This window comes from Pelophylax lessonae (genome assembly GCF_965119305.1).
Source record: "Pelophylax lessonae genome assembly, chromosome: 3".
NCBI lineage: Eukaryota > Metazoa > Chordata > Amphibia > Anura > Ranidae > Pelophylax > Pelophylax lessonae.
The window spans coordinates 73,689,814-73,711,375 of record NC_138770.1 but is presented as its reverse complement, the minus strand read 5'-3'; the positions used below and the strand labels follow the sequence as shown (position 1 = coordinate 73,711,375).

Genomic DNA, 21,562 nt, shown 5'->3' with positions numbered 1-21,562 from the left:
TTAATATCATTCACGACTGACTTATCCAACATGGACAGGGGGATTCTGCAGCTTTGTATAGGCTCAGTCTGTCACCTACTCCACAGTGCTGTGTAGCTGCAAGGAGGCCGCCATATCCCTGGATGTGCCAGCAATTCTCAGGCAGCTCTTCCTGTTTCTACACCCTGCAACCCGATAAACACTGTCACTGTAATCCAGTGATCGGAGGCAGCAGATGCCTCTAATGACTCCCTCTACTTTACAGAGGTGTTAGCTTGCATCAAACTAGTGACAATAAATTGGGGCAAGGAGTTCCTGTAAAGCTGGATACACACTATACAACTTTTGTTGGTAGATTTCTATTAGATTTACCTTCAACTATGTAGTGCAAGGGCCTATCTGATTGCATACATATTGAAAGTGTTTAGGTCTGACCTCACATTATATGGTTTTGGTAAATCTAAAAGAAAAAATCTGAAGAACTTTGTATATCGTGTATCCAGCTTAACCACTTAAGCCCCGGAAGATTTTACCCCCTTCCTGACCAGGGCCTAGTTTGCGATTCGGCACTACGTGACTTTAACGGACAATTGCGCGGTCGTGCTACGCTGTACCCAAGTGAAATTGACGTCCTTTCTTTCCCACAGAGCTTTCTTTTGGTGGTATTCGATCACCTGTGCAATTTTTTGATCATGCGCTATAAACAAAAAAAGAGCGACAATTTTGCAAAAACAACAATATTTTTCACATCTTTTTTATATGAAATTCCCCAAAAAAAAAAAATGTAAAAAAAAAAATCAAAATTTTTTAACATTTTGGGCCAATTTGTTCTCTGCTACATATATGTTTGGTAAAAAAAAAAAAAAAAGAAAAAGCAAAAAGCGCATTTTGATTGGTTTGCGCAAAAGTTATTGCGTTTACTAACTAAGGGAAAGATTTTTGTCATTTTTATTGTTTTTAACGAGTAATGGCGGCGATCTGCAATTTTGTTTTGCAGGACTGCGACATTGCGGCAGACAGATCGGACCCTTGACTGACATTTTTGACACTTTTGGGGGTACCAGAGACATTACTGCAGTAATCAGTGCTATACATATGCACTGTTACTGTAAAAATTACACTGGGAGGGAAGGGGTTAACTTTATTTGAGAGGGAGGGGTTAAGTGTGTCCCTAGGGGCGTGATCCTAACTGTGATTGGATGTGGCTGTGTGTGTGTGTGTAACAGCAGAGATCAACGGTCCTACATAGCAGGACCGTATGATCTCTGCTGTTACACAGGGGAGAAGGACAGGCGGCTTTGTTTACATTAGCCGTCTGCCTTTCTCCCGGTGTAACCGACGATCGCGAGTTACCGGCGGACACCGGGTCCGCCGGTCACTCGTGCGCGGGGGGGTGTCTGTGAGCGGGCGGGAGCGTGCCTCCGGCGGCGCTCGCTCCCTAGAGCCTCACAGGCTAGCAACGTAGACCTACGTCACTTTGCCTGTGAGGGGCTGACTGCTGACGTAAATCGTCGTTAGGCATTCGGCAAATGGTTAAAGCTGGATACACACTATGCAATGTTCTTTTTTTTCCAAAAATGCAATTTTCTATAGATTTTTTACTTTAGATTTACCAAAACCATATAATATGAGGTCAGACCTAAACACTTTCAATGTGTATGCAATCAGGCAGGCCCTTGCACTACATAGTTGAAGATAAATCAATCAAAAAAAAGTTGTATAGTGTGTATCCAGCTTAGGACAACCAAAGTTTAGATTTAACCACTTGAAAATCAGGCCTATTCTGACTTTTTTTTGCTAGAAAATTACTTAGAACCCCCAAACAGATTTTTTTTTTTTTTTTTTTAAGCACAGGCCCTAGAAAATAAAATGGTGGTTGTTGCAATTTTTTAGGTCACACGGTATTTGTCAATGTGGGTCCATATGCAGCGCTGACACATATCAATGTGAATGTATAAAGAGAAGAGATTCCTCCACCAGCTTCCGTGCAAATAAAAGCACACCACCGTGAGGCACTCCAATCTCCGTACCAGAGAATAGAATATGATGGGCAGTATACAATATATCTTTCATGTAGGCATCAACCAAGCAATCAGCAATTCAGAGTAGTGAGGCGATAATAACCACTTCAGCTCCGGAAGGTTTTACCCCCTTAATGACCAGGTAATTTTTTGCAATTCGGCACTGCGTTATATTAAACTAGCAATTGCGCGGTCGTGCAATGCTGTACCCAAATACAATTGAGGTCCTTTTTTTCCCACAAAGAGAGCTTTCTTTTAGTGGTATTTGATCACCCCTGCCGTTTTTACATTTTGCGCTATAAACAAAAAAACAGCGACAATTTTGAAAAAAAAAAAAAAAAAAAAAAATCAAAATTTTATCAGTTTAGGCCAATTTGTATTTTGCTACATATCTTTGGTAAAAAAAAAATCCCAAAAAGCGTATTTTAATTGGTTTGCACAAAAGTTATAGCGTTTACAAACTACGGGATGGATTTTTGGACTTTAATTTTTTTGTTTTTATTAGTAATGGCGGCGATCAGTGATTTTTAGTGGGACTGCAACATTGCGGCGGTCAGACTGACATTGACACTTTTTGGAGACCGGTGACATTAAGACAGTAATCAGTGCTAAATAATATGCACTGTTACTTTATAAATGACACTGGCAGGTAAGGGATTATTACTGGGGGTGATCAAGGGGTTAAATGTATGCCTACTTGTGCTTGCTAACTGTGGGGGGGGGGGGGGGCTCTGTGACAGGCTCACTCTCTGCCTGTAGCTGAAACACCCGATCTCTCCGCCTGTCTGACAGGAGAGCCGCCTGCTTTGTTTACATAGGCAGGCTGCTCTTCTGTCAGTGTCCCTGAAGACCGTGGGAGGCTGGCGGCGATCGAGCCCACTCCTCCCGCAATCTAACTCCTGCTGTGTCTAATCACAGCGGGAGCGCGGCTCCGGCAGTGCGAGTGCGCCAAGACCGCGTGCACATAATCACGTAGATCTACGCGATTATGTACAGCTGAGCCGCCCTGCTGCAGTAAACCTGCGTGGGGCAGGTCGGCAAGTGGTTAAAACTCCAGCAGCTGGTCCGTGCTTGCAGCATCTCAGGTACTAGCAGCATGGAATTCCAATGAATACAACCCTTTATTCACTCAACCCGACCAACAAATCGATAGGAGCATCACCTTGTCGTTTCTGAAACAAAGTGATGCTCATAGCGATGTGTCGGTCGGGTTGAGTGAATAAAGGGTTGTATTCATTGGAATTCCATGCTGCTAGTACCTGAGATGCTGCAAGCACGGACCAACTGCTGAAGTGGTTATTATCGCCTCGCTACTCTGAATAACTGATTGCTTGGTTGATGCCCACTTGAAAGATATATTATATACTGCCCACCATATTCTATTTTCTGGTAAGGAGATTGCTGTGCCTCACGGTGGTGTGGTAAGGAGATCGGAGTGCCTCACGGTGGTGTGGTAAGGAGATTGCTGTGCCTCACGGTGGTGTGGTAAGGAGATCGGAGTGCCTCACGGTGGTGTGGTAAGGAGATTGCTGTGCCTCACGGTGGTGTGGTAAGGAGATCGGAGTGCCTCAGGGTGGTGTGCTAAGGAGATCGGAGTGCCTCACGGTGGTGTGGTAAGGAGATCGGAGTGCCTCACGGTGGTGTGGTAAGGAGATCGGAGTGCCTCACGGTGGTGTGGTAAGGAGATCGGAGTGCCTCACGGTGATGTGGTAAGGAGATCGGAGTGCCTCACGGTGGTGTGGTAAGGAGATCGGAGTGCCTCACGGTGGTGTGGTAAGGAGATCGGAGTGCCTTACGGTGGTGTGGTAAGGAGATCGGAGTGCCTTACGGTGGTGTGGTAAGGAGATCGGAGTGCCTCACGGTGGTGTGGTGTGCTTTTATTTGCACGGAAACTGGTGGAGGAATCTCATCTCTTCTTTTTATACATTCACATTGATGTGCGTCAGCGCTGCATATGGACCCACATTGACTTATTTTGCTATAACGAATTTATGCTGGCTGCTTGGTGATTTATATATTCATTTTTTCTAGCATAGCGCGGATTGCTCCTTTAATATTTGTAAAACCACTGCACAAATGCCGAGTGGCAAACGCAATTTTTTGTGTGGGGGGGGGGGGGGGGAAGACACTTGAACTTTAATGCAAAAAGAACATTTTATAACCCAATTTTTAGGTGGTTATTGTCCTAGAGTGCCATCACCCTAGGACTGTGTGTTCCTGACAGGATCACCAGGTGAAAATAAAGGGCAAAAAAAGGCTGAAAAAAAGAAAACGAATGCAGCCCTCACATCGCCACAACTACAGGTAAGCTGCAATAGATTAGGTTTAGATGTGCTTTATGCTACAAGGACAAAGAACACTTACCTGCAAGACGGAGCCCATCAGAGAGGAGACATAGGCCATTCCCAGACAGATGAGTCCGTAACCGAGAGCTGCAAATAAATTGGAGGAGATCAGTAGACCAGGCAAACACTCAGGCAGCAAGATTATAGAGGGATGAATGAGAGCTGAAATCTCTACATGGCAGCAGCATCCAATTCTACCAATATATACCCAACATTTCAGCCATCCGTATTGTCACCACCGTATGTTTTCCATAATTATAATTTCTTTTTTAAAAATGGAGAAATGTTACTTCGGTGAACATGAGCTCTTATCTCAACGGTCACCATTTTATTAGTTGTCCAAATTCTTGCCCATTTTCTTCTATTGTCTTTAATCTGGGATTGATTTGTCCTCTGCCCCCATTTTGCATATAAAGAATAAATTGAGGAAATTCTATTTAAGTAGTGCAGAGATTGATTAGAAACTCTGTAGGGGTCAACGGCAGTCAACTCCTGGATGTACAGATACATGCTTACAGCCACAGACAGCCCTAGCTCCTTGGGGTGTATAGACAGAGTAGCGGTGTTAATTTAGTTGAAGAAATTAACACTAAATTAGTCTACTAAGATACAACAAAAATAATTCAGATAACTAAAATAGAACCAAAACAATTCAGACAATTAAAATATAATTAAAAACAAACAATTCAGATGGCTACAATACAACCAAAACAATTCAGATGACTGAAATACAACCAAAACAATCCAGATTACTAAAATACAACTAAAACATTTCAGATGACTAAAATACAAACAATTCAGACAACTAAAATACAACCAAAACAATTCAGATGACTGAAATACAACCAAAACAATCCAGATTACTAAAATACAACTAAAACATTTCAGATGACTAAAATACAAACAATTCAGACAACTAAAATAGAACCAAAACAATTCAGATAACTAAAATAGAACCAAAACAATTCATATGACTAAAATACAAACCAAAACAAATCAGATGACTAAAATACAACTAAAACGAGTCAGGCATTGAAAAAAACAACTAAAACAAACAATTCAGATGACTAAAATACAACTAAAACTAAAATTACATCATCACTGCTTGTATATCATACCAGCTAAATCTGTGTCTGTGGTGCATGTGCTATCTTTAATACCATAAATATTAGGAGTATATAGGGAGTTTAAAATCCAACGGGTTTAGTTAAATTGCAATGCATTTCTCTAGAACTTCCAGTTGACTAAAAATTACTGGAGATTTTAGACGACTAAAAAATACAAATAAAAATTCAGATTACTAAAATACAACTAAAACTAAAATGGTATTTTATTTAAGAGACTGATTCAAATGGAAAATTGAAATTTGACATAAAAACGAACACTGCTGAGTAGCCACCGCTGATCACTGATCAGAACACCAGGGATCCTAGCTGCAGGTATCCACAGCTTGCCGCACCATGGCGGATGTTGGACGTGTGAATGAGGCCTGATCTGTATGTGACAATTTTATCTGCAGTTATTACTGTCACTGCACTTGGACAACAAGTGTCCATGTAGATCAGTTTTGTGTGGACCGATCCTATGAAAAATATAAAATTATGTATTAGAGAAGAGTGTTTCTTAATCCCTTCCGTACACCTGGACTATTCTTCCCCTCTGCAGATGACCCACAGCTTATAGGTGGTAGGAAACAAATTTCAAACCAAACCAATCTACAACCCAATTATATAGGATCGGTAATTGAATACACCAATAATGGAGGGCTGAAAGGTTGGGGGGTTTCCAATTCACAACAGGGGATTATAAAACAATTGTGGAGCACTGAGGAAAATGAGAATGGTGCAAACATAAGAAACGTGACATCATGCGCCACCTGGAACTCCTACCCAGAATCCAATGGGGCGTCAGGATACCTCAAACTGAGTGGTTCAAATGTCCGCAGTAGGCGGGGAAACCTGTGCAGGACATGAGAATTTACCACAAAGTTTTCAAGTATACGCTGCATTCCTCCGTAATGTGGGATGAAGAGGTGCAGAAATTATCTGGGGTAATTTTTGCAGCAGAAGGAGGAATGAATGGTTTATGGACACACAACAACATGAAGAACATCAGATTGATTTTTATTTGTTAATGTGTCTATATTAAGCAGAGATGTATAGTAACGAAGTAGAAATACTTAAGTACTGTACTTAAGTACCGAAATGCAGTATCTGTACTTTCCTAGAGTAGAATTTTTTTCTCCTACTTCTACTTCACTACATTTTTTCGATGATTTCGATACTTCTACTCAAGTATTTTTTTTTTGTGCTGCATAGTTACTCGTTACTTTTAAAAACATTACCACTGCCAGAACAGTAGATGGCAGGTTGCATAAAGCTCAAAAAAATGTGTATATTGTCATTTGTAAATCAGCGCATACGAAAATAAAGGCTGTGTATAATAAAAGCTGCTATACCAAATCTTTCCAATAAAAAGAAAATATGAAACAAACAAATAAATGATGCTACAGCGCTTAAAGTGCATCAAGAAACTACTAACAAACACCGGTTAATCATTTGAATAAATCATTTGAAATAATAAAAACAATATGATGTTCAAACTTTTGACTTCTTTCTTTAATAACTACATAACACAGTACTTGTACTTCTACTTTCAGTACTTGAGTAGAATTTTTTTTTCAAAACTACTGGTACTTTTTACTTTTAGTACTTAAGTAGCAAATTTTTTGAAAAAACTACTTGCAATACTTAAGTAAAAAAAATGTTGAATACTTTAGTACTTCTACTTAAGTAACTTTTTCTGCGAGCACTTCCACTTCTACTCAAGTCACTTTTTGATTGAGCACTTGTACTTTTACTCAAGTAGAAATTTCGAGTACTTTATACAAGTCTGAAAGTATCTGTCAAATGGAACAAAACATAAGATTTGTGCAATTACTGTAAAATGTTTTTCGGTTTGTTGAGGGATACAGGATTTCAGTAACAATCTGGTTTAACTGCTGCCCACAGTGGGTTGGGGTACTGGCAAACTAAAAATTGTTGTAAGATAGTCACTATATAACCGCTTCCTTTTCCCAGCATGCCCCAGGTTCTGAGCAAGTAGTACACAGAAAAAAAAACAAAAACACGCAGGTAGGTGGGTGGTTGGGTGTCAATGTTCATCAAAAGTCTTGAAGAAAAAGATTTTACGATCAATACAAAAAGATTTTTTGTCCATTGAGGGAAGCCGGAATTCAAATCAGTCAGGACACCCAAAAGCAGTCCATCTTGGGAAGGGTCATTCAGTCGATACCAAAAGGAAACTCAGAATCAACTGCATTTTAGAGGCTCTGAAGGACCAATACTTGAACCGGGGGCCAAATGAGGCAGATCCTTCTGCATGACCAAGGGAACTGCCATGACCAAGACCCAGGGAACGGCCATGGCCAAGACCCAGGGAACGGCCATGGCCAAGACCCAGGGAACGGCCATGGCCAAGACCCAGGGAACGGCCATGGCCAAGACCCAGGGAACGGCCATGGCCAAGACCCAGGGAACTGCCATGGCCAAGACCCAGGGAACTGCCATGGCCAAGACCCAGGGAACTGCCATGGCCAAGACCCAGGGAACTGCCATGGCCAAGACCCAGGGAACTGCCATGGCCAAGACCCAGGGAACTGCCATGGCCAAGACCCAGGGAACTGCCATGGCCAAGACCCAGGGAACTGCCATGGCCGAGACCCAGGGAACTGCCATGGCCGAGACCCAGGGAACTGCCATGGCCGAGACCCAGGGAACTGCCATGGCCGAGACCCAGGGAACTGCCATGGCCAAGACCCAGGGAACTGCCATGGCCAAGACCCAGGGAACTGCCATGGCCAAGACCCAGGGAACTGCCATGGCCAAGACCCAGGGAACTGCCATGGCCAAGACCCAGGGAACTGCCATGGCCAAGACCCAGGGAACTGCCATGGCCAAGACCCAGGGAACTGCCATGGCCAAGACCCAGGGAACTGCCATGGCCAAGACCCAGGGAACTGCCATGGCCAAGACCCAGGGAACTGCCATGACCAAGACCCAGGGAACTGCCATGACCAAGACCCAGGGAACTGCCATGACCAAGACCCAGGGAACTGCCATGACCAAGAGCAGGGCACTAAAGGATCAAGCTTGTGCTGAAGACCTGGACAGAGAAGACACCTCAAAAGAGGGAAGCATTCACCTGAATAAATCAATGCGATAGTTTGGAGGAACAACCAACAATTCCCCAAAATACCCAGGAGGGAAAAAAAAAACAAAAAAAAACAAACCAACAATTAGAAGCAGACATCATTCATTGGGGCAAGCCTCAGAAAAAAACATATCCCTGTTTGGACAAGAAGACAGCCCACAAGTGAAGACCAGCTGGTAAACAGAAGGGCCAAGCTAGGACAACTAACGTTTTGAATAGGGATGCACCGAATATTCGGCGGCCGAACATTATTCGGCCGAAAATAGAAAAAATAGCACTTTCGGTGTTCGGCCGAATAAGTCAAAAGGCCGAATAAATTTTGTGCCGAATAATAGGGCTGAACGATAGTCGATATGATATTGACTATCGTTCTGTGGCCGTAGGCGATATTTACAGGGGGAAGGGACTCGGAGGAGGACAGGAGGACTCACAGACTTCCGTGTTAGGCAGGGGAAGCCGGGACACTTCAGCGGTGAGCATACATACATTACTCACTTGTGCACTGCAGCCCGCCCCACACATTCAGTGAGTCTTACTCTCCTCCCTAGTTTTTTCAATGGCACATTCAGGAAGCCAATCACGCCGTGATTAGCTGCACAGCGAACCAATCACGCGTGCCTGCACACCTGATTGGTTCCGCTGTGCCGCTACTCACGGCATGATTGGCTTCCTGAATGTGCCATTGAAAAAACTAGGGAGGAGAGTAAGACTCACTGAATGTGTGGGGCGGGCTGCAGTGCACGAGTGAGTAATGTATGTATGCGGCTGTGCTCCTTTCCAGGCTCCTACTAGTCCACCTCCAGCCTCCTACTACCACCACTATGAGAGACTGTCTGTCACTGTATAATCTGATCGAGTCCACACTGACACTGACTGACTGTCACTGAGTAATTGATGTTACCATATTAACCCTGCCCAGTGCCCTGTATCTGCAATTAAAATTTACAAGGCTGCCTGCATGATTCCTGATTTCCATTCCCAGCATCCTTCCCAATCCCTACAGTGTCACTAACATTAACCCTATGGTACAAGGCTGCAGTGTGCACTTAATCCCATTCCCTACAGTAACATTTAGGGAGAGAGAGAGACATGAGAGGACGAGAGAGAGAGAGACATGAGAGGACGAGAGAGAGAGAGACATGAGAGGACGAGAGAGAGAGAGACATGAGAGGACGAGAGAGAGAGAGACATGAGAGGACGAGAGAGAGAGAGAGACATGAGAGGACGAGAGAGAGAGAGAGAGAGACATGAGAGGACGAGAGAGAGAGAGAGAGAGACATGAGAGGACGAGAGAGAGAGAGAGAGAGACATGAGAGGACGAGAGAGAGAGAGAGAGACATGAGAGGGAGACAGAGACAGAGACAGAGAGAGAGACAGAGAGACAGAGAGACAGAGAGAGAGAGAGAGAGAGACAGAGAGAGAGAGAGAGAGAGAACAAAAAATTGGCGAAATAAATGGAAAAAATGCAAAACACCGCGTTCGGTATTCGGCCAAACATTTTATTATTATTCGGCTTCGGCTAAGAATTTCATTTCGGTGCATCCCTAGTTTTGAACTCAGGGAAAATCAGACTCTGATTGGAAAGGGCATCTTGACTAGATAACCAGGCTTACAGTGATTGTAAGAGCCCTCAAAGCCTAAACTCTGAATGGATAAGCAATGACCCCAAAGGCTGAGGAAAGCCCTAGACCAGGGGTCTTCAAATTATGGCCCTCCAGTTGTTCGGGAACTACAATTCCCATTATGCCTAGTCATGTCTGTGAATGTCAGAGTTTTACAAAGCCTCATGGGATGTGTAGTCCCATAACAGCTGGAGGGCCATAGTTTGAGGATCCCTGCCCTAGGGTATTAACCCTAAGTAAGCCTAAAGGAGAGAGTAGGTTGAGTGAGCAACACCTGTATAAAGATTAGGCAAAGATGGGGTATACTGCAACCCAGGCTGGCATACATGAACACCAGAAGATTGAGAATGAGTAGAACCTACCATTCAAACGCCCAAGTGTGGCCCTGGGATTTGATGGAGCAAGGTTAGGCAGGTTTTGTGGTTGTCCAACAGGATTCCAAAAACCATTCCACCTGTCCCATTATATTCAGCACTATGGAGGTAGGGGCAGGAATCTTAGTCACATTATGAAGAACATCAATCTGACTTAAGACCACAGTAAGGAATGAATCAAAAGCAACTTCATTAAGAGACTGACTCAGTTGCAGAAGGAAGACCTACGTGGAGATGGGCCTCCGGATTTTAGGGCATAATTGGAGAAGGGCTCAAGTGTGTTCTGCCGGCTAGTAGTTGGGGAAAGTACGTCACCATCCAATAATTAAATCTTCTTTGCAAGCAGAAACAGAAGGGGGGCCCTGAGAACTGAACACCCATTCTTCAATATGGGAATCCTCACTTTAGGAGATGTCTGGTCTCTAGAAGAAACTCGAGTGAGAGGTAGTCTCTGAACCTCTATATGCTACTACTGCTGAAAAGGATACCATAGAAAACTGAATTTTTGTAAAATCTTACCTGTAAAATTCCTTTCTCTGAGTCCTCCGACAGTCGCCGCCTCTTCATATTCGTCACATATGGGGTATTAGACTTTGCTCCGAAGGAGTAGCTAGGCAACAGAATATGTTAACAATAAAGCTTTAACATATCCCACCCTCAAGGGGTGGTCCCCTCAGTCAATACCCTCCTACTTCCTGCAACCATATCTCAGTTTTAGTGGAATAGCAGCAGAGTATACATTCAAACCCCAAAAGAGGGGCGGGGGCGGCGACTGTCGGAGGACTCAGAGAAAGGAATTTTACAGGTAAGATTTTACAAAAATTCCGTTTTCTCTTACGTCCTCCGACAGTCGCCGCCTCTTCATATTCGTCACATATGGGGACGTCCCAAAGCAGTGCAAACATGAGGGGTGGGAAACGCATCCGCGCCGAAAGGCAACGCAGTCTCCACATCAAAGAAAGGAACCTTACCAAAGGAAGGAAACCAGCTGGGCAACAGCAAAAATAAGTGCTCAACAGGAGCAACAACCCAGGAAAAGACAAAAAAAACCAGGGAATACAAAGATATCCCAACAGCCAGGAGTCCCCAACAAGGGACCCTATGGAACAGCCGCACTAAGAACCTTGCGGCCAAAGGAAGCATCCGCCGATGCCTGAACATCTACTTTGTAGAATTTTGTGAAAGTGTGCACGGTCGACCAAGTCGCCGCCTTACACACCTGGGCTACAGAAGCCCCATGACGGCAGGCCCAAGACGTACTCAGTGATCTAGTAGAGTGCGCCTTCACAGGCACAGGGGGAACCTTCCCCTGCAAAGCATAGGCCTGTTCAATGGTCTGCCTGATCCATTTGGCGATGGTAGAGGCCGAAGCCGCCATGCCCTTCCGAGGACCCTCTGGAAGAACAAACAAGGAGTCCGTCTTACGAAAAGACTCAGTCGATTTAAGGTAAACCCTAATCGCCCGAACAACATCCAGAGAGTGCAATCTCACCTCCTTCGTGGCTTCGTGCACAACGAAGGCAAAACAATATCCTCGTTAAGATGGAATTCCGAAACTCGTTTCGGCAGAAAAGAAGGATTAGGTCGCAAGACCACCTTATCCAAATGAACAACCAGGTACGGAGACTTGCAGGACAAAGCCGCCAGTTCCGACACCCTGCGAGCCGAAGTGATCGCCACCAAAAAGGCGACCTTTTTGGACAACAGAGACAACGAGATCTCCCTGATCTGTTCAAAAGGAGCACGTTGTAACACAGAAAGAACTAGATTCAAGTCCCAGGGGGGCAAAGGATCCCTCCTAGGAGGAACCAGATGCCGCACACCCTGAATAAAAGTACCAACCAAGGAGTTGGAAGCCACGGGACGTTGAAACAGAGCGGCCAGCGCAGACACCTGACCCTTTATCGTGGCCAGCACCAAACGCTGATCGACACCCGTCTGAAGGAAAGACAGCACACGGGAAACCGAGTACGTGCGGGGTGAAAACCCCCTGGACTCACACCAGGCAAAATAGGCCTTCCAAGTACGGTAATAAACCTTTCCCGAGGAAGACTTCCTCGCGTTGATCAAGGTATGAACGACCTCTGGAGAGAGACCCTTCTCCTTCAGGACCTCGGTCTCAACAGCCAGGCCGTCAAAGCCAGCGACTGTAAAGCAGGATGGTAAATCGGGCCTTGAGACAGTAGATCGTCTCGAAGAGGCAGACGCCAGGGGGCGTCGACCGCCAGATTCACGAGGTCTGCATACCAGGACCGGCGAGGCCAGTCCGGTGCCACAAGAATCACCGTGCTGCGTTCCGAGTGTAACCTGCGAAGGAACCTGGACAGCAACTGAATCGGTGGAAAAGCGTACATCAGCCTGTACTGATGCCACGGGGCCACTAACGCGTCCGACGCGTCTGCCCGAGGGTCGCGCGTCCTTGCCACGAACCTCTTCACCTTGTAGTTGAGGCGAGACGCGAACAGGTCCACATCTGGAAGACCCCACTTCGCGCACAACATCTGGAAGACAGCCGGATGGAGAGACCATTCCCCCTGATCCAGGGTCTGGCGACTCAGATAGTCCGCCTGCCAGTTCTCCACTCCCGGAATGTGAACCGCCGTTATTGCCGGGACATGAGTCTCGGCCCAAGACAGAATGTCGGCCACTTCTCGAGCTGCTCGGGCACTCCTGGTGCCCCCTTGGTGGTTGATGTAGGCCACCGCCGTGGCATTGTCCGTCTGCACCCGAACCGGGCAGCCCTGCAGCCGGTCCGTCCAGCGATGAAGACAGAGCCTTATCGCACGCAATTCCAGAATGTTGATCGGGAGGGAAGACTCCCCCTCCGACCAGGTCCCCTGGGCGGACAGAACGCCCAGAACACCACCCCAGCCCGACAGGCTGGCATCCGTGGTGATTATCGTCCACGAGATCGGACGAAACGACTTGCCCCCGGACACCAACGGGGACTGGAGCCACCACAGAAGGTTTTCCCTGGTGCGATGACTCAACGAGATCTGAAGATCCAGAGATTGAGGTCGCCCGTCCCACTTGGACAGGATCTCCGCCTGGAGACCCCGCGTGTGAAACTGAGCGAAAGGAATCGCCTCGAAGGCCGAGACCATCAATCCCAGACATCTCATACACGCCCGCAGAGACGAGTGTGGAACGTCCCTGAGGGACCTGACTTCCTCCTGAAGAGTCCTGAGTTTGTCTTCCGGCAGGAAGACCTTCGCCTGCACCGAGTCCAGTATCATTCCCAGATAGGGAAGACGAACCGACGGACTCAGTGTCGACTTTGGAACATTTATCGTCCAACCGAACTCCTGCAGAGTTTGCATTGTGACAGACAGGTCCTTCTCCAGACCCTGACTGGTCGCAGACCGAATCAGAATGTCGTCCAGATACCCTAGGACAGAAATGCCCTGGGCCCTCAATAATGCCAGAACCGGTGCAAGCACCTTGGTGAAGACCCGCGGAGCCGAGGCGAGCCCAAAGGGCAACGCCACGAACTGGTAGTGATCCTCCGCAATGGCAAATCGAAGGTATCTCTGATGACCCTCGAATATGGGGATGTGAAGGTACGCATCCTTCAAATCGATGGAGGCCATGAATTCCCCCGGAACCAGGGCAGCCACCACCGAGCGCAGGGACTCCATGCGGAACTTGCGAACCCGCACAGAGCGGTTCAGAGCCTTCAAGTCCAGAATCGGACGAACCTTGCCCTCCTTCCTGGGCACGGTGAACAGATTGGAATAAAACCCCCGAAATCTGTCCCGATGAGGTACCGGAACCACCACACCCTGAGCCCTCAGGTCCCGCACCGCCAGGTGCAGATCCCGCAAGCGCTCTGGAGACAGTTGTAGATTTGAGGGAAAAAATCTGCTCTCCGGCCGAGAGAGAAACTCGATCTTGTAACCAGATCGAACGATTTCCAGAACCCATCTGTCCCGCACACGGGCCAACCAGGGCTGAAGAAAACCGAGCAAGCGTCCCCCCACCCCAAAACTGGGTGAGGGCGCCCCTTCAGGCCGAACTGTTATGGGCCGCAGGTCCGGATTGGCCGGACTTCTGTTTCCCAGACCAGGGCTTCTTCTGAGAGCCTTGGCCTTTGAACGGTTTGCCCTTGTAGTGCGGCCGAAAGGCACGAAAGGACCCTTGAGGGGGCCGAAAAGTTGCATGCTTCTTCCCAGAAGCCCCCTTAGCCTTGGGGAAATGGGGCAAGAGAGTGCTCTTACCCCCGGTGATCCCCTTAATCAACACATCCAGGGACTCCCCAAAAAGGCGAGACCCATCATAAGGCAGATTGGCTAAGGTTTTACGCGAAGATTGGTCCACCGACCAACATTTCAACCAAACCAGGCGGCGAGACAACACCGCCACGCTGTGCACACGTGCAGCCAACGGAATCAGGTCCAGGTCCGCATCACACAGATACATGACACCCTGGTGGATCTGATCCACCATATCCAGGGTCGCCGCCGAGGCCGAATCGGCCACTAGGACGCGCCTAAGCATCTGCGTCCAACTTGCGATCGCCTGGGCCGCCATGAGAGAAGCAAACAGAGCCTTAAGCATAGAACCCGTAACAGAATAAGTATGACGGGCAAGAGACTCCAGTCTCCTATCCGTGGCATCACGGAAAACAGGGGAACCCTCTGCAGGAATCGCAGTGGCTTTGTTCAAAACCGCAATTGCATGATCCACTGGCGGAGGCACACACCACCGTTCATCAGTGGCAGGCGAGAAAGGATAACGCAGCTTGAATTTACTTGGTACCGCAAAAGGTTTGCGCAGATCGCGCCATTGATCTTTAACAGCGCGCTGAAAATCAGCATTGCAGGGAAAAACCTGCGGCGTCCTGCGTTTTCTCTGCGTCCCATAAGCCGCCAAGGCAGCGGGGGGACACACTTCGTCCTGCAAACGCAGCGTTTGCTTAATGGAAGCAATCAACTCATCCATGATTGCAAGCTCTTCAGGCGAGCCAGGGGGAGAATTATCGACCCCCTCAACTTCAGCCTCCACCTCAGACCCCACTAGATCAAGAGAGGAGCGGGACCCCGATAAGGGGGTCCCTGCCAGAACAGCCCCATCACCTTCACCCTCAGAATCAGAGGACAGAGCAACTCTGGGCCGTTTAGTAGATTGAGCAGCCACCAGCATTTGCACCTGAGCAGCAAGGCCAGCCACAATAGTGGCTAAATCCCCCCCTGGGGGGGAAACAGCGGTCCCCTGGCTTTCCACCAGTACTGTGGGAAACTTGCCCTCCTGAGAATCCATTGCCCCTGTATGCCAGACAACCAAGGGTTAACTGCCCCCTTTCAGCAAGCGCGGCAAGCGCAGCCCACCGCACCACACTCAGGCACAATGAGACCCCCACAGGGAATATACAGACTGAATACAGGCAATGGCAAACAGGAATAGAAGGATAAAACCTGAGGAGACCCCGCTGCTGTTGCTGCCTCGATCGGTGTTCCAGGAAAGAGGAAGTGATGCTGCCAGGGCGCTCTATGTAAGCCTATGGAGGCTACAAGAAAATGGCCGCCGTGCATGTAAACCATGCGGCCGGAGCGGGCGCCGGTAAAATGGCGTCGTTTGGCGCCGAAATCGCCGCTCCATAGTGCATAAAAACACACACAATTTTATCCCATTATATGGATACATGTTAGATCGCCGCAGCGATCGCTGTATATGCCCCAACATGCCATAAAAACATGCCCCACAGCACACAGCTTCCCACACTGCCCAGCCTGACACACACAGTGTCACACAGCTCCCCCCCCCCCTTGCAGCCCACAGCATGCAGCCGAGAGATAGGGAGACAAGCAGTGTGATTAAAGGCAGGTTACACAGTCCCAGACTGAGACCCCCCCCAGACAGACAGGTCCCCACATAGATACACTTACCTCACATGGCGTGGGGAACCCGCACAGGCGAACAAGCCGCTGCACATGAGGCAGGGAGAGTCGCAATTCAAGACGCACACAATGGCGGTTAAGAAACCGCACAGCGTCCGGTGAGGTAGCCACCTCACCAATCATCCCTGCACCGAACAGGGATGGGTCGTTCACTGTGCCAGGAGCGTTACCTGGCTGAACGCTCGATGGCAGACTGGGAAGCCACTGACCCACGACCTGCGATCAGGGGGATCAGCCCGAGACCCAGTCCGCATGATCCTCTTCGTCCGAAGAACTAACTAATGCTGACAAAAATAACAGCTAAGTAAAGGTAGAGAAAAAACTCAAACAAAATATTAAAAAGAAGAAAGAGTCTGGGACAAAAAGTCCCAGCACAGAGAGAGCCAGCCACTCCTGACAAGCTAGACATTAAAACTGAGATATGGTTGCAGGAAGTAGGAGGGTATTGACTGAGGGGACCACCCCTTGAGGGTGGGATATGTTAAAGCTGTATTGTTAACATATTCTGTTGCCTAGCTACTCCTTCGGAGCAAAGTCTAATACCCCATATGTGACGAATATGAAGAGGCGGCGACTGTCGGAGGACGTAAGAGAAATATGGATTCCTTACACTTATCTCCTGCTTTGAAGTAGAAGCATACACTGACCATCAGTAGCATTGTTTACGACAGTGTCAAGAGCAGTACCAATGAGGTCCCTGGAAAGACAACCAAGTCAGATGTTCTTTTGATGGATCAACAGCATAGCATCCCTGGCATGAAGCTAGAATGTCCTATGTGCAACCCAAGTTTTCAAAAAGCCTTCACATCTAAAGCGTAAGGCTCCAGACATTTGTTTCAAGCATTCTGACACAATCTGACATATTAAAGTCATGGCTGGTACAGGACAAAAGAACCCAACCTGTTAATTCAAACTGGGATCTAAGAAGGGAATTTAATAGTCTATCAGTGAAACCCTAGAAGGTCAGAATACCATCAATCAAGAAAAACGAAGAGATTTCCAATCACAACTTACCAACCAGCCAGCGACCAACCGAATTGCACTGTCTAACAGTATGCGTTAAAAACAGGGGTTGGGTTGCACACATTTGCAAATACATGCGTAAGCTGCAGGCCGCGACAAGGCACCCTGTAATCTGCAGTCCTAACTCTACAATTTAAAGAGTCTCTACAATGAGAGCACATGCATTTAATGGGATAGATGGAGGACAGGTGACTAGAGGGAGCCCACCCTTCCTTAAAGGCACAGGGTCACACTGAACACCCAGCACAACGCACAATGGAGAGGTGGGCTCCCTCTAGTCACCTGTCCTCCACCTATCCCATTAAATGCATGTGCTCTCATTGTAGAGACTCTTTAAATTGTAGAGTTAGGGACTGCAGATCACAGGGTGCCTTGTCGCGGCCTGCAGCTTACGCATGTATTTGCAAATGTGTGCAACCAAACCCCTGTTTTTAAACGCATACTGTTAGTGCAATTCAGTTGGTCGCTGGCTGGTTGGTAAGTTGTGATTGGAAATCTCTTCGTTTTTCTTGATCTGCGTCCGCCCTTCCAGTGCTCCTTACCACGAAGACCAGTTATAGGTGGAGGTGGTGACCACTTTTTGCATTATCGTTGATATCTATATTGAGCCAGAATACCATCAACCCTGTAAACATGGATCACTAAGGGGAAATGCTCCAACTCACTGTAAGGAAGGGCCCAGAATCTTGAATGGCGTTTGCAGTGTTCACAGAAGAATGTCTTCAACAACATCTGTAGCAAGAAGGTCTTTGCAGCTGTAGCTCTAGGTCTGGAACAGTAGGCTGATTCTCTTAAAGCAGGGTAGAATACTCTGCATCAATCAGGTTAACAATCCCTTTTAAATTTAAATCATCTACAGGTAGCTCAAAAAGCCTCTTCAGGAGTACACTTCTAGGACTCTAAACAATCTGTATTTGAGGCCTCAGTTACCATCTGATTCAGAGACCCAGGAGGGTCACAGATCTACTCTGCCAGAGATGGTGAAAGAACCTCTAAAAACTGGGCATAAACAGATAAAAAGTCCAAAGTAAACATGGTGGTCCTGGTGGATACGGAGGAGGCCTTGGTCCTCAAAGTACTGAAGGGTAAAGTGACTAATGAGAACAATCCCATAACAATAGGGGTCCCAGGCTCTAGAACATAGGTGATTGTTCCTTCAGGGGAGAACGGGTAAATGCCCAAAGAACCACTAGGGGATTACAGGTTTGGGCCAACTGCAGCAGCTGGACTGCAACTTGGCCCAATGCGAGGCAAAGTCTTGACTACTCACAAACCAAGACAGCTGGTGCTAATGAGGGTTTCAGGCTGCAGAGGGGACCAAGTCACTGTAATGACACCTGAGACGGGATGATCCATGTAGTGCTTCAGCAGGATGGCCTTTCCTTTAGGCTGAATAATGGGACACCTAGCTGGTTACGTCAGTGCTCAGTCCCACAGCCTTAAGCCTTACTTTGGTAACCTGGAGATGTAAAAGACATCCAACAGTGGGATGATGAGGTAGCTCCTAGTACTTCAGTTCAACTTGCCTTACTCATGGAGCAAGTCTTCGTGGACAGGGTCATATAGCCACAGTTTTATTTCCAATTACGGTTGTGACATCAACCAGGTGGGGTGAGGACACCCCGCAAAAAAATACCCTCACAGAGTAGCGCCATTGCCCTTATATATCTCTCTCTTCTTAGATCACCCCAGAGGCTGTGCTATGGCTTGAATCTAGAAAGCGATCCGCAGCCAACAGTTAACTCAGGTCTTGGAGACGCCACAATGCAGATCCCAGTGCCCAAAAGTCAGACTCCAGGCTAGCCATGCAAAAATTCAGCAAGGTCTGGGCATGGCCTCTAAATCTACTGCTTAGGACATGCTGATGTGGATATCTGCTATGTAGAGCACAGCAGGAATCTTGACTGAAGTCACCAGGGAAAACAACATCAGTGGCATGACAAAAATTTTGACTGGAGCCACTAAGAAAAATACCTCAAAAAGGCAGCTAGCAAAAATAAATTAACTAAAACCGTCTGTAGGCAGCAGTAGAACCAAGCTGTTACTGAATTTCCTGGTCCTTTAATGGACGATGGTAATCATGCCAGATATACTGCACAGTGGTGAAACAACATGACTTTCACCAAAAAAAAAATCTGAAGTCACAAAAATATTGTAGGCATATACAATATTCTATAGGGTACCAAAAGTGTTTTACTGGCCTAATGAAATTAGCAAAGTCCATTCAGAAAGAAAAAATAATTCTGCCTTAAAGCTGAATTCCAGGAGTATATGCGCACACTGTACAAAATTAGAGCCTGCCTAGTATTCACTTACAAAAATAGAGTGGCGAAGGGATGGGAGAGCCAATGTTCCTTTGCTTCCTGCAGCAGAAGGAAGTCGCTCCTGTCTCTGACAGATTACTTTATGCAGCCAACGCTACATACAGTGCATTGCAGTGTCCCCAGCAGTCAGACCCATGGGGGAGGTAGGGGGTATTTACTAAAACTGGAGAGGGCAAAATCTGGTGCAGCTCTGCATGGAAACCAATCAGCTTCCAGGTTTTATTGTCAAAATAAGATTTTTGTAAGATCTTACAGTAAAATCTGTTTCTCTGATGTCCATTGACAGACGCAGCCTCATCTTCATGAGCTGTGTGGGTTATGCTGCTACCTGCAGGAGTAGTCTAGGCAGTACGTTAGTACAACGTTTTTTTACATACAACTCGCCCATGGGGCTGTCCCTCCAGACATAACCCTCACAGACACAGCCCAGCACACCAGTTTAGTGGCAAGCAGTGAAGACAAAAAAACCATCCCCATCAGAGGGGCGGGTGCTGCAAAGATAAACTGCGTCTGTCAATGGGAGCATAGAGAAAGCTTAATTGAACAAGCTGAAGTTACCATGACAGCTGAACCAGATTCTGAGTGCTCCAGTTTCAGTAAATTTCCCCCATAGGGCTGTATGTGCATACATTTCTAGAGGTCGGCTTTAAATCTCGAAATTACTTTCGGTTTAAATCAGCTAAATGCGTCCAGGTGCAAAAAAACAAAAAAAAGGTGTGCAAATTAGTAAAGGTTTGTTTCTTAAAGTGATTGTAAAGTCCCATTTTTATTTTTTAAATAAACAGGTTATCAAAATTAAGTGGTGATCCTGTGAGCTACTATGGTGTGAGGGTTAATGAGTACTGAAGCTTGCACTAATCACTCCCCAATCGGTCAGTGTGGATAGCTAAAACAGAAATATAAAGTGCTGTGCAGAAAATGGTGCACCTAATTTTAAAATCAGATCAACCAATTATAAATGCTTAAATATATTCAATGTAGTATTAAAAAAAAAAAAAAAAAAAAAAAAAACGTGCATGATCTGTAGTATTAAAAAAACGTGCAGGATCTCTCATCACGAAAAATAAAAATAAATAATGCAACTAATAAATGTGATAAACAATGAACAGTAAATGACAGATAATATATTGTATATACTCGAGTAGAAGCCAAGTTTTTCAGCATGTTTTTTCATGCTGAAAAAGCCCCCCTCGGCTTATATTCGAGTCACTGGCTCACTTACTTTTTAAAAATGGCACCACCCAGCGCCAACATGTCACTGCGCATTTGCCCGGGAATAGCCAAACGTATACGAGCTTTCCCGAGCATCGGCGGCGCATGCGCGGTGACGTGTTGGCGCTGGGCAGCGCCATTTTTAATTCGAGGGTGCCTCACCGACAGGTAAGTGATACTCCACCGCAGCCCCTGCATTTCCTCATACAGTGCTGCGGGCATGGTACAGGACATTCTCCTGTACCATGCCCGCAGCACTGCATCTCCTGTGCCATGCCTAAACCATCACCTGTGCCATGCCTAAACCATCACCTGTGCCATGCCTAAACCATCACCTGTGCCATGCCTACAATCTGCAGATCGTAGATTGGGAGCCTGTAGTGCGGGAAGCAGAGATCATCTACCATAGCCCTGCGGGGGCTAACAAGCTGTATTAGACCAAGCATAAATGTGAGGTCACACTCATTGAGATGAGAACCCACCCACACGTCTGACAAGCTTCTACAATTCTTTCCGTAACGGACTGTTATTAGCACTGGTGGTTGGGAATACT

General features: G+C 46.7%; 1 protein-coding gene across 2 annotated transcripts in view; it reads right to left on the bottom strand.

Moving 5' to 3' along the window:
* Positions 1-21,562, bottom strand: part of SLC5A6 (solute carrier family 5 member 6) — a 98,006-nt gene that overhangs the window by 19,406 nt on the left and 57,038 nt on the right. For both annotated transcript variants that reach the window (XM_082251769.1, XM_082251770.1), the window contains exon 10: positions 4,365-4,432. In XM_082251769.1, the coding sequence (XP_082107895.1) occupies positions 4,365-4,432 (68 nt within the window). The remainder of the gene's footprint in view (positions 1-4,364; positions 4,433-21,562) is intronic.